This window comes from Pipistrellus kuhlii, unplaced genomic scaffold (genome assembly GCF_014108245.1).
Source record: "Pipistrellus kuhlii isolate mPipKuh1 unplaced genomic scaffold, mPipKuh1.p scaffold_m20_p_3, whole genome shotgun sequence".
Lineage (NCBI taxonomy): Eukaryota > Metazoa > Chordata > Mammalia > Chiroptera > Vespertilionidae > Pipistrellus > Pipistrellus kuhlii.
In genome coordinates, this window is record NW_023425529.1 from 44,049,463 (window position 1) to 44,061,906 (window position 12,444).

The 12,444-nt window shown below is 53.3% G+C and overlaps 1 protein-coding gene across 1 annotated transcript; it reads left to right on the plus strand.

Annotated features, from left to right (window-relative positions):
- Positions 1-327: 327 nt before the first annotated feature.
- ANKRD33 (ankyrin repeat domain 33) lies at positions 328-3,477 on the plus strand. The gene is made up of 4 exons (XM_045587770.1): positions 328-467; positions 610-816; positions 1,366-1,454; positions 1,671-3,477. Exons 1-4 carry the CDS (start codon positions 347-349, stop codon positions 2,448-2,450), a joined length of 1,197 nt encoding a protein of 398 aa, XP_045443726.1. The 5' UTR covers positions 328-346; the 3' UTR covers positions 2,451-3,477.
- The last annotated feature ends 8,967 nt before the right edge of the window (positions 3,478-12,444 follow it).

Here is a 12,444-nt window from a genome sequence, read left to right on the forward strand (position 1 = left end):
GGCCTGCGTACGCAACGACCCTGCCCAGCTGCAGGCTGCGCTGGAGGCCGGGGTGTCCCCGGAGGAGGCCGCCCAGGCGGACGGCAACGGGAGGGTGAGCCTCCCCAGTGCCTCCTAGGCAGTGTGGCTCAGCGGGGAGGGCGGCCTCACAGGCAGGGCATCGCTGGGACAGTGTGGCTCAGCGGGGAGGGCGGCCTCACAGGCAGGGGTCTCTGGGACAGTGTGGCTCAGCGGGGAGGGCGGCCTCACAGGCAGGGCGTCGCTGGGACAGTGTGGCTCAGCGGGCCCAGGCGCCAGGAGCGCCTGGGGAAGCACAGGCTGAGCGCCTCTCCCCCAGACAGGCCTCATGGTGGCATGCTCCCGCAGCTTCGGGAGCGTCGTGGCCCTGCTCAGCCGCTGTCCGTTCCTGGACGTGAACCATCAGGACAAAGAAGGCGACACGGCCCTCATGCTGGCCGCTCAGGCAGGTGGGAGGCCCTGACCCCCCTGCCAGCCCCGCCTCCAGCCCGCAGGGCCTGCTCCCAGCCCGGCTCCGCGGTGCCGGGTGGAGAGGGGGGGGGGGCTTCACCACCCCTTTCCCGGGTCCCACATCTGCCTCCCGCTCTGCAGGCCACGCGCCCCTGGTGAGCCTCCTGCTCGGCTACTACGCGGGCCTGGACCTGGAGCGCCGGGACCAGCGGGGGCTGACGGCGCTGATGAAGGCCGCGCTGCGGGACCGCGCGGACTGCGTGGCTGCCCTCCTCATGGCAGGTGCGTGGCCTGCGCGGACGGGATCCGGGGCCTCCTGCCCCTCCCCAGGCACCCTGCAGACACCGAGTCAGCCGTCATAGCTGCCGAGCAGCGGAGAGAGCGGGGACCAGGATCGATCTAGGCTGGCTTCCTGGATGAGGGGGGGGGTCGGGCTTCTCACAGTGGAGTCCAGCTATGGATAGCTGTTTACATAGTTAATGGAAGTCCCAGGAAAGAAGAGGAGAGGACAGTTAGACCAACCGGAGAACTAAAACACAGTAGGCTGGTACCCGGAGGCAGCCCTCACCTCCTCCCCCGGCTCTGCCTCCAGCTGAGTGGCCTCCCTCTGGGCCTCGCCAGTAAGAGAAGGCGCAGGCCGTCTCCGCGATGGAGCTCTGAGCAGCGGGCTCCAGGATCACAGGGAGGCACAGAGACTGGCTGCATGGGGTTCTGGAGCGAAGCCCACACTGAGGGGCCGTGGACTCTCATTATTCCCCCAGGGGAGCTGTCCTCTGGTGGTAACGCCGGGGGACCCCAGCCTGCAGCATTCCCTTCCCCTCCGTCAGATTGGGTTTCGGGGTGAAGGGAGGGAGCTCTGCACCCCCACCTTTGACTCAGAGTATTTGCTACCCCCAGGATTAACGGGGTTCGGTGATGCAAAGAAGGACCAGCAGGACCCTTCCCTCCCACTCCCCCCCTCCCGCCACCTGCACACCACCCCTCTGGTCAGTCCCTTGTTCAGGACCCCTATTCTGTTCTGGTTTGGAGACCCCCAACACGTCCCTCTGAAGTCTTTCCCCTTCTCTGCACGTCGGTTTTCTTCACCGTCTCGAACAGAGCTTGGGGTCTGGGACTGGTCCCGTCTCTGGGCTGTAGCCACCCCCAGATTCCAGCTGTAGCAAGATGAGTGGGAATTGAACCCAAGTCAGTCCTGCTGCTAGGGCATGTGCCCTTCTGCACATCACCCATCCCCGTCCCAGCCCACACCACTCCGTGCCCTCCCAGGTGCTGACCTGACAGCCGTGGACCCTGTGCGGGGCAGGACAGCCCTGGAGTGGGCGCTGCTGACCGGCAGCTTCGACACGGTGCGCAGGATCCGGCGGCTGCGGCAGCGGCCCCGGGCGGAGCAGCTCAGCCGGCATTACCGGCCAGAGTGGCCGGCCCTGCCCCTGCTCGTGGCCCAGGCCCAGGCCCAGGGCGCCCCCTCTCTCCTGGAGAGGCTTCGGGCCACCTGGAGCCTCCCCTTCGCCCAGTCTCCGCAGGAGGGGGGTGTCCTGGACCACCTTGTGACCCTCACGACCAGCCTGGCAAGTCCCTTCCTCACCACCGCCTGCCACCCTCTGTGCCCGGACCGCCCGCCTGCACTGGGAACCCTAAGCAAGTCTGTGCCAGAGCTGCTGGGCACGGCTCCTCCCCCGCCCCCAGGCCCCCAGCCTCCACAGGTGGTCCCTGGCCCCCGGGTCCTCATCCCTGACCAGAGGCCTCCCGGTGTGCTGAGTGTGTGCCCTCAGTGGCTACAGCCCAGGGCCGGTCCCAGCCCCAGGCCCCAAGTCCCCAAGATCCTCCTCTCCAAGGTGCCCTCACCGCCCAGCCAGCGTGAGCCGGAGCCCAGGCCTGCAGGGCATCGCAGCCTGGCCCTTCCGGTCTGGCGGTACCGGGAGCTCAGGGTGCAGAGGAGGATGCAGGAGAAGGAGGCACAGAGCCAGGGGAAAAAGAGCTAGGCCGGACGGGGGCAGGGAATCAGCCCCTCCCAGGGGCTCCCTGCTCTGTAGAGCCCCTTCTGCCTGCCATCCGATGACGAGGTCCTTCACACAACACTGTGCAGCAATAAGAGTGGAGTCAGCCTACGTGTCTACAGGGGACAGGCTAAAGGATGTGGGTGTCATTACTGTACCCCCATACGATGTGTCCTGTGCAGTCATAAACAGGAGCAAGGCAGCTCTTCATGCTCGATAGGAAACGGTCTTCCAGATGTTTGGGTGAGAAATAGCCAAGGGGTAGAACAGTGCCTATGGCATGCTGCTGTTTGTCAAGCCTGCATGGAGCTACACGTGACTAGTATAAGCATAAAGTGAGTACCAAGATTTATTTAACTAGTTAATGATACAAAAAAGTTAATTCTCGCCTTGCAATAAAATCATAACTGTTTTTTTCCTCAACCAGATGAAAATGATTTGCTATTTTTCAATCTTTTACAGGTTTACCCTCTTCACTTTACAGAGCCTGGGCCCCCATCAATAGGAACTTGTATGTCAAACCAAGAGACTTCCCCTAGATGACCCATAGGTGGGGTTATTAGCCAATGGTCTAACATATCTCTGAAGGGGCATTGGGTACGTAATTTTGTGTGTGTCTTATTTACAAGGTTTGAATTTTGTTTTCTTTTTTTTTTTTTTTTGGTTGTTAATTTTTACCCGAGGATATTTTTTTTCCCGATGTATCAACTTTGCAATCTTATTCCAGCATTCTTTTTTTCCACTGACTGTCAATAATGGTTTTTATTTCTTCCTTTGACCCATCCATGGTTCACTCATTAACTAGTTAAATAAAATATGGTACTCACTCTATGTTTTCAGGAAGGGAGGAAGAAGGGAGAGAGGGAGAAACATCGCTGTGAGAGACACATGGTTTGGTTGCCTCCCACACGAACGCTGACCTGCGTACATGCAAACCAGGACCTGCCTCTGACCCGGAATCAAACCCGAGACCCTTCGGTGCATGAGCCAACGTTCTAATCACTGAGAAACATCAGCCAGGGCTGAATTTGTTTTGTTTTGTTTTGCTTTTTGTTAAACTTTGCCCCAGAATATTTTTTCCCATGGATTTTTAGGGAGAGTGGAAGAAAAAGGGAAAGACAGACAAACATCAATGTGAGAGAAACACATCAATTAGTTGCCTCCTGCACCAGCCCTGACCAGGGTCTGAGCTGGGGAGAAGCCTGCGACCAAGGTATGTGCCCTTGACCGGAATCGAACCCAGAACCCTTTGGTCCACAGGCCAACACTCTTGCCACTGAGCCAAACTGGCTAGGGCTCTTAACATATTGGTTGCATAAATATATTTGCATGTGTATTTGTAATAATAAAAGCAACCAATATAAGGTGCTTACTATGTACATTTAACAGTCCCAATAATCCTTTGAGGAGTTTATCTTGGAGGACACAGGACAGAGAGGGTCAGGAGTTACCGGGGGTCACACAGCTGGAAAATGGCAGACAGAGGTCAAGGGAGAGAGCTAGTTAGGAGGCTGTCTCCTAACACTAGCCCCCGCGGTCTCACTGGGCCCTCTCTGGAAAGAACCAGGGGATCTCCTTGGGGAAAAGATGAACAGCTGATCAGGGTGGAAGGGAGACTTTTCATTGACTATCTTTTCTAACCTTTTGACTCTTAAAAAAACACACACACAAAAAAAAAAACCTCATTTTTTTTTAGAACAGTTTTAATTAATAGAAGAAAGTTCCCATATTCCCCAATCCAGTTTCCTCTATGAGTAGCATGAGTACAGTACATTTGGTACAATTTGAGCCGATATTAATACATTATTATTAATAAAATCCATACTGCATTTATATTTCCTTCGTGTTTACTTAGTGTCCTTTCTCTGTCCAGAAGTTCGTCCGGGATACCACTGTACGTGTGGTTGCCACGTCTCTGTAGGTTCCTGGAGACTGTGAGCGGTCCCCAGACTTTCCTTGTTTCTGATGACCTTGATACTGATCAGGAATTTTGTAGAATGACCCTCGGCTGGGATTTGGGTGATGTTTTTCTCATGATTAGAGTGGGGTCATGGATTTTTGGGAGAAAGATCACAAAGGTGATGGGCCATTCTCATCACACCATATCCAGGGTACATACTATGAACATGGCTTATCATGGTGGAATTGACCTTGATCACGTGGCTGGGTAGTGTTTGTCATGTTTCTCTTTCTTCCCTGCTTTCTTTCTTTTTTTAAAAAAAATTTTATTGTCGATACTATTGCAGATGCCCCCCAATTCCCCTCCCCTTTGCCCACTTCCACTCTGCCCTTTCCCCACCCCTAGGCCCTCACTGCACTACTGGTATTGTCTGTGTCCATGGGCTGTGCAAACATGTTCTTTAGCTAATCCCTTCACTTCCTTTTATCCAGTCCCCTCCATCCCTCCTCTCTGACATTTATCAGTCTGTTCCATGTATCTATGCCTCTGATTCTATTTTGCTCATTGGCTTATTTTGTTCATTAGATTCCACATATTAGTGAGATCATATGGTATTTGTCTTTCTCTGACTGGCTTATTTCGCTTAGCATAATAATCTCCAGGTCCATCTATGCTGTCACAAAGGGTAAGAGTTCCTTCTTTTTTAATTTTTTCAAAAATATATTTTTATTGATTTTAGAGAGGAAGGAAGAGGGAGAAAGAGATAGAAACATCCAGGATGAGAGAGAATCATGAATTGGCTGCCTGCTGTAAGTCCCCTATGGGGATCGAGCCCACAACCTAGGTATGTGCCCTGGATGGGAATTGAACCTGGGACCTTTCAGTTCCCAGGCCAATGCTCTATCCACTGAGCCAAACTGGCTAGGGTGAGTTCCTTCTTTAAAAAAAAAATAAAAAAATATTGATTTCAGAGAGGAAGGAAGAGGAAAAGGTAGAAACATCAATAATGAGAGATAATCATTGATTGGTTGCCTCTTGCATGCCCCACACTGGGGATCAAGCCCACAACCCGGCCATGTGCCCTGACTGGGAATCCACCACTGAGCCATGCTGGCCAGGCAAGAGTTCCTTCTTTTTTACAACCACGTATTCCATTGTGTAGATGGACCACAGCTTTTCTATCCACTCATCTACTGATGGGCACTTGGGCTGTTTCCACATCTTGGCTACTATAAACAGTGCTGCTGTGAACATAGGGCTGCATATATTCTTTCTGATTGGAGGAAATTCCATGTTGTTTTCCACAGTGGTTGTATCAGTCTATATTCCTCCCGATAGTGCACTGGCTTCCTTTTTCTCCACATCCTCACCAGCACTTGTTTGTTGATTTGATGACGGTAGTCATTGACAGGTGATACCTCACTGTAGTTTAAATTTGCATCTCTCCGACGATTAGTGACCTTGAGCATTTTTTCATGTCTATTGGCCATCTGTATGTCTTCTTTGGAAAAGTGCCTATTCAGGTCCTTTCCCCATTTTTAATTGGACTGTTTGTCTTCCTGGTGTTGAGTTGTATAAGTTCTTTATATATTTTTTAAATTAACTCCTTATCAGAGAAATCATTGGTGAATCTGTTCTCCCAAAGGGTGGGTTCTCTTTTTGTTTCGCTGATGGTTTCATTTGCTATGCAGAAGCTTTTTAGTTTGACATCGTCTCATTGTTTATTTTTCTTTTTGTTTCCCTTGCTCTCAGACACATTGGCAAAAATATTGCTCTGTGAGATGTCTGAGATCTTACTACCTATGTTTTCCTCTAGAGTTTTTACGGTTTTGAGACTTACATTCAAGTCCATTATCCATTTTGCGTTTATTGTTGTGTAGGGTGTAAGTTGGTGGTCTAGTTGCATGTTTCTGCATGCACCTGTCCCATCTGCCCACACCGTTTAGGGAAGAGACTGTTCGTCCCTGCTTCCCATGCTGTGCTCTTCGGGAAGTCACGGTCTGAAGCCCTCACTTAGGGAGTGGGGAGTTGTGCTCCATCTTCTTGGCGATGGGCTGTCTGCGTACATGATGGACTTATTTGCAATTCTTCTGCACAGAATGTTTTGAATTTTTAATCATGTGTTACCAAGATATGAAAAATGAAAAATTAAAAAAAGGCTGCTCTTTGAATTGGAGAACACACACACACACACACACACACGCACACACACACACATTGAGGTGAAAAGGATAGTGTGTGGTCTCTCTCCAGAGGGTTCTGAACACAGCCAGGGGGGACTGGCATGGGCTCAAGGTTAGCTTTGCCATTTCCCACCTGTGTGATCCCTAAGCAGGCTCACAAATTTCTCCTGACCACTCCTTTGTTAAATGGGTGGAAACAGGGCTATTGAAACAATCCATTCGATAATATGGGTAAACAGGCTCTGTAACATGTAAAGCGCTACCGGGAGTTGAGGTGCTATGGAAGGGCCTCGGGTACTGGGTTTGACTGAGTGCTTCTGGGCCTCCAGGGTGGAGCCAGAGTTCTCCCCTCCCACCCACTGCCGAAGCCAGGGCATCTGGAGCCAGCCCTGGCACAGACGGAGAGAAACTCCACCTCCGGGCTTGGGCAGCTTGGTGGTTACACACCTCTGTCTAGAACACATGTGTCAAACACAAGGCCCGCGGGCCAAATCCGTACCGCCAGGCCTTGCAATGTGGCCCGCACCGCGCTGTCATCACTGCACTCCGCTGCGTTTCCATCACAATGACAGTTTATGACTGTTCAGTAAACCATTCGGCCCGCGATTTAGGCTGGATTTTAGATTTTGGCCCCTTCTCTGATTGAGTTCGACACCCCTAGTCTAGAAGGTGGCATATGACCTTGGGCACGTTATTTATCCTTTCTGAACCTCGAGGCTCCTATGTGGGCTGGAACAATAACAACATTACCAGGGCTGATGTGAGAACAAAAAGAAATAATGAAGCACCCTGCGCTGCCTCTGGCCTGGTTAAATCATCATTATTCTATTTAATCCTCACCGCAGTTGGTAGGTGAAGGTTAAGGGACTTGCTTAAGGTCACCAACTGGTAAGTGGCTAAGTTGCCCTTGGAGTTCAAGTCTGTGAGACTCTAAGGCCGATGCCCCCGCAGCACACGGCCTCTGCCCACAGCCCGCTCCCTGGTCCTCAGAGCCTCTCCCTCCCACGTCCAACGTCTCACAGGGATGGCCACAGCATCTGCAGGGCCAGAGCTAGCCTCCTGGGGCTCTCTCTCCTGGCGGGCGTGGCAGGCATGGACTTTGGCTGGGAGGCTGACCTGGCAGTAAGGACTGGGTCTCAGGGGGACATTTTCCTCTCCGCCTTGGAGAATACCCACCCTCCGCCCCCAGCCATCTCCACGGCAGCCGGCACCCCAGGCCTGCAGTTCCGCACTTCCACCTCTCGGCTAAGCCGTTCCTCCCTCATCCTCTCACAGCTCCTAACAGCTTTGCAGGCTACGGGAGAGGAAAGGGCTGCTGGCTGCTCTGCCCATGTCCCCCCGCCCCTGAGGTCAGCCTCTCTACTAACCACCCAGCTCTCCCACCCCCAGCCCAGCCCCTGCGGCTTCCCAACTGAGCTCTTGTCCGAAAAGGCCAGGGAGCTGGGAGGAGGCTCCCGCTGTGCAGAACACAGGCCCCCGCGATGCTGCCTGCTACAGCCCACAGACCTGGGTTTGAATCCTGGTCCTGCCTCTTACCATCCCTGCCACCAAGGACCTCTTCCAGCCTCGTGTGTAGCATCAGATGGTTGTAATAAATAATTCCCAGGGTTTTGTGCGACCTGCCATGGAGAGGTATGCGAAGCACTGAGCGGCGCCTGGCCGGGCGCCTAGCGAGCAGGGCTTTTGTTCCTGTGCTGAGAGGCAGGGCGAGGATGTGCCACGGGGCAGCTGACTGAGGGGGCCAGCGACGTGTCCTTGGAACCCCACGGCCTCCCCGGTGATTCTAGGATACTATGGGGGGGGGGGGGGGGGGAGAAGGGCTGAAACAAAAACACATACTTACCCTGGCCAGCCTTCCAGGCCAGGTCCTGCGCCCCCAACCCCTCGCTGCAGCCCTGAGGGCCACCACCTCGCTCCCGGGTGAGCCTGTGTCCACCCCCACCTGGAGACGGGGGCTCCCCAGAAGGGACCGCAGGGTTGGCTGTCCTGACACATCCTGGGCTGTTAGCCAGGCCGCGGGGACTCCTGGGGAACCCTCCCCTCGCTCCTGCGCGGGCAGAAACCCCGTCTGTCTCCTAACCCCTGGCTCAGTGCCCAGCCGTGCAGGCTCGGTCAGTGTGCACAGAAAAGAACTGAATTCAGGCCCCGCCAAGGTCCAGGCTGCTCGTCGCCTTCCTCCTCTGAGGGCTGCTCTGGCCCAAGGGGGGTCAGGTCTCAGTTTCCCCCGGAAATCCCTGCCGGGTCAAGAGAAGGCAAGGGAGGGCAGAGGACGGGTGGGGAATCATTGGCATGTGGCCCCCTTTCCCCCAAGGGGGGCATCTAGAGGGGATTCCCTCTTCTCCCACAGTCCTATGTTCCAAATGGTTGAACACATCCACAGATCTTCCACCACACCATCCATCACGCCAGCCCTCCCTCCCACCAGTCCCTCCCTCACCCCGATCTCTCAGGACCCTTCGCCTATCCGATGTCAGCCAGCTACACTGAGAACCCATCTGGCCAGGGTTCATGCTCTCCCTTCCTCAGAGGGAATCACGCCTTCTCATGGTTAGGGAAGATACTAAACCTGAAGGGAGGGCTGGAGGGTAAGGCTTGGGGTTGGGTGGACCGTGAAACGTGGACCACCGTCACACAGGCAGTGTCACCTGTGGACACACGGTCAGCCGGTGCCCCACTGGGGCCATCAGGCTCGCGACACAGAAGTACACACACGCCTATGGGCCCGTGAACGCACAGTCACACCCCAGAGGTCACACACACAGCACACATGAGCCATCACACAGGTCCACAGCACATAGGCTCACTGAGCAAGAAAATCGTAAAGCCAAAACCGGTTTGGCTCAGTGGATAGAGCGTCGGCCTGTGGACTGAAAGGTCCCAGATTCGATTTCAGTCAAGGGCATGTATAATACCTTGGTGTGGGTACATCCCCAGTAGGGGGCGTGCAAGAGGCAGCTAATCGATGTTTCCAGCTTTCTATCCCTCTCTCTTCCTCTCTGTAAAAACTCAATAAAATATATTTTTTTAAAAAAGAAAAGAAAAGAAAAACATAAAGACAGGGTCGCCCCCCCCCCAACACACACACACACACACACACACACACACACTCACACACACACACACACACACACACACACACTCACACACGCTGCCTGGGGCTCCTGGCCCGGCCCGGCCTTCTGTCCCCTCTGCTCTCCAACACTTTGCATTCCCCTGGCCATCCACTGCCCACCTCGCCTGTGTGACTGTCTGACCATGTGCAGCAGGGGTTAGGGGCTGAGGGAGGGCCACGCCTGCCCTCCAGGGCTCCCTTTATTTAGTTATTTTAAAAAAATTATTTTTATTTATTTTTTTCCAGGGCTCCCTGTAGGCCTGGGCACCTTCTGTAACTGAAAAGCCAGGTCCCTCGGAGGAAGAGGGGAAAGGTGAGCAGGTTGAAACCTAAACTGCTTTGTGGCTATTTACTCCGGCCCAGCCTTGATACTAACTCTGACCTCTCTCCTGCTTCCGGGGAGTGATTTGCCTTTGGGGAATGAGGAGCAGAGGCCAGTGGCTGGGGGCTCCTGGAGATAAGAGGTTGCTGTGGGCCCTCAGTGCCCGGCCCTCCGGCGCTGGGAAGGGCAGAGCCTGGGCACGGATGCTGGAGGGGCGGGAAGGGGGCAGGACTGTGGCATTTCCCCTCCAGCTGGAAACAAAGGCCGATTCCTGTGTCCAGCTCCAGCAATCTGGTCCCACCCCTCGAGAGCCCGGAGCGAGAGGAAGTCCCGCTGGCCTCTGGCCTCGCCCAGCCAGCTGCCCCTCCATCAAAGGCTCTGCCTCCCAGCCCAGGCCAGAGCCTGCCTCCCGCCCGGGGAACCTCCTCCGTGCCCAAATAGTCCATGGGGAATACCGTATTTTTCGGACCATAAGACGCACTTTTTCCCCCCCAGAAGTGGGGGGAAAAAGTCCCTGCGTCTTATGGTCCAAATATAGCCTACACATATACTTTAAAAAAAAAGTTTTTTTACTTGCCCGGCTCTGTGTGGTCTCTGTGTGCTTGCCCGGCTCTAAAATGGTTCTAAATGCTGCTGTTTACTTTACAGGGTTGATTACATGTGTTTATGACTGTGATGTTGGGTTTTAATGCACATAAAATATTTTAGGACACTATTTGTTTCAGAATCTTTTTTTCTCCATTTCCCTGCTCTAAAAACTGGTGCGTCTTATGGTCCGGAGCGTCTTATGGTCCGAAAAATACGGTAGTCCCCGCAGCCCCTCAGACCCTATCCCCAAGCGGCAATGGCAATGGTCTTCCCAGCCCAGAGCCTGCCAGACCCCCACACCCTTGCCTGCCAACTCGGGCACCCTCACCCCAGCAAACTCAGGGCCTGCTTCTCTGTAGAGGACAAGAGTCTGGGCGCCTCTAGGAACTCCGGTGCCATCCAAGATGCTCATCAGGCCCTGCAGGCACCCCACCCCGAGTGGGGATTTCGTGCCTTGGCTAATTGGCACGCGTTCCTTTTTTTGCACAAAACTGCAGCTCCCGGGGAGGGGGGGCAAGGTGCTTACTTAGGGAAGGGTCAAGGGGTACCATGTGACCCCGATAGAACAGGAACTAAAGGGGCATTGTCATAACGATAAGTAATTAGGAGGAAGAGAAACTAAATGACCTAAATTGTGAAATTTTAATATCTATAAATAGCAGAAAGGCAAATATTACGTGGTATCCCTTATATATGGAGTATATATTAAAAAAAAAAAAAGTCATATTCATAGAAACAGAGTTTAAAAAATGGTTGCCACCCCTAGATGGTTTGGCTCCGTGGATTGAGCGTTGGCCCAAGGACGGAAGGGTCCCAGGTTCGATTCCAGGGGGCGGCGTGTACTTCGGTGGCAGGTTGAATCCCCTGCCCTGGGCTGGGGGGGGGGGGGGGGCGGGGGGGCGTGAAGAAGGCAGCCAATGGATGTGTCTCTGTGGATGCTTCTCTCTCTCTCTCCCTCCCTCTCTCTCTCTCTCTCTCTCTCTCTCTCTCTCTCTCTCTCTCTCTCTCCTCTCCCGTCCCTTCCACGCCCTCTAAAAATCAATGGAAAAATATCCTCGGGTTAGGATTAGCAAAACAAAACAAAACAAACAAACAAGCAAACAAAAAAGTGGTTGCCAGGAGCTGGGGGTGGATGAATGAAGGAACTAGGGAATGTTAAAAGGGTACAAACTTTCAGCTACAAGATGAATAAGATCTCAGAATCTAATGTAAAACATGGTGACTCACTGTATTGTATAACTGAAACTAGCTTAGAGAGCCGTACTTAAATGTTCACACACACACACACACACACACACACACACACAGGCCCTGGCTGGTGTGGTTCAGTGGTCAGAGGAACAGCCCAAGCACCCAAGGGTCTCGGGTTCAATTCCTGATCAAGGGCACATACCTGGGTTGCAGGTTCGCTCCCCAGCCCTAGTTGTGTCTCTCTCCTATGAATGTTTCTCTCTCTATCTATCTCTCTTTCTCTCTCTCTCTCCCTTCCCCCCCTTTCCTCCCTCCCTCCTTCCCTTCCTTTCAATCTCTCTGAAAAACTATGGGAAAAATCCTCAGGTGAGGATTAACAACAACAATGTATACGTGCCCTAACCGGTTTGGCTCAGTGGATAGAGCGTCGGCCTGCAGACTGGAGGGTCCCGGGTTCGATTCCGCTCAAGGGCATGTCCCTTGGTTGTGGGCACATCCCCAGTAGGGGGTGTGCAAGGGGCAGCTGATCTCTCATCAATGTTTTTAGCTCTCTATCCCTCTCCCTTCCTCTCTGTAAAAAATCAATAAAATAATATAAAAAAACAAACAATATATACGTACACCAAGCCATTGCGATGTATACTTTAAATACCTTGCAATTTTATTTATCGATTGTACTTCAA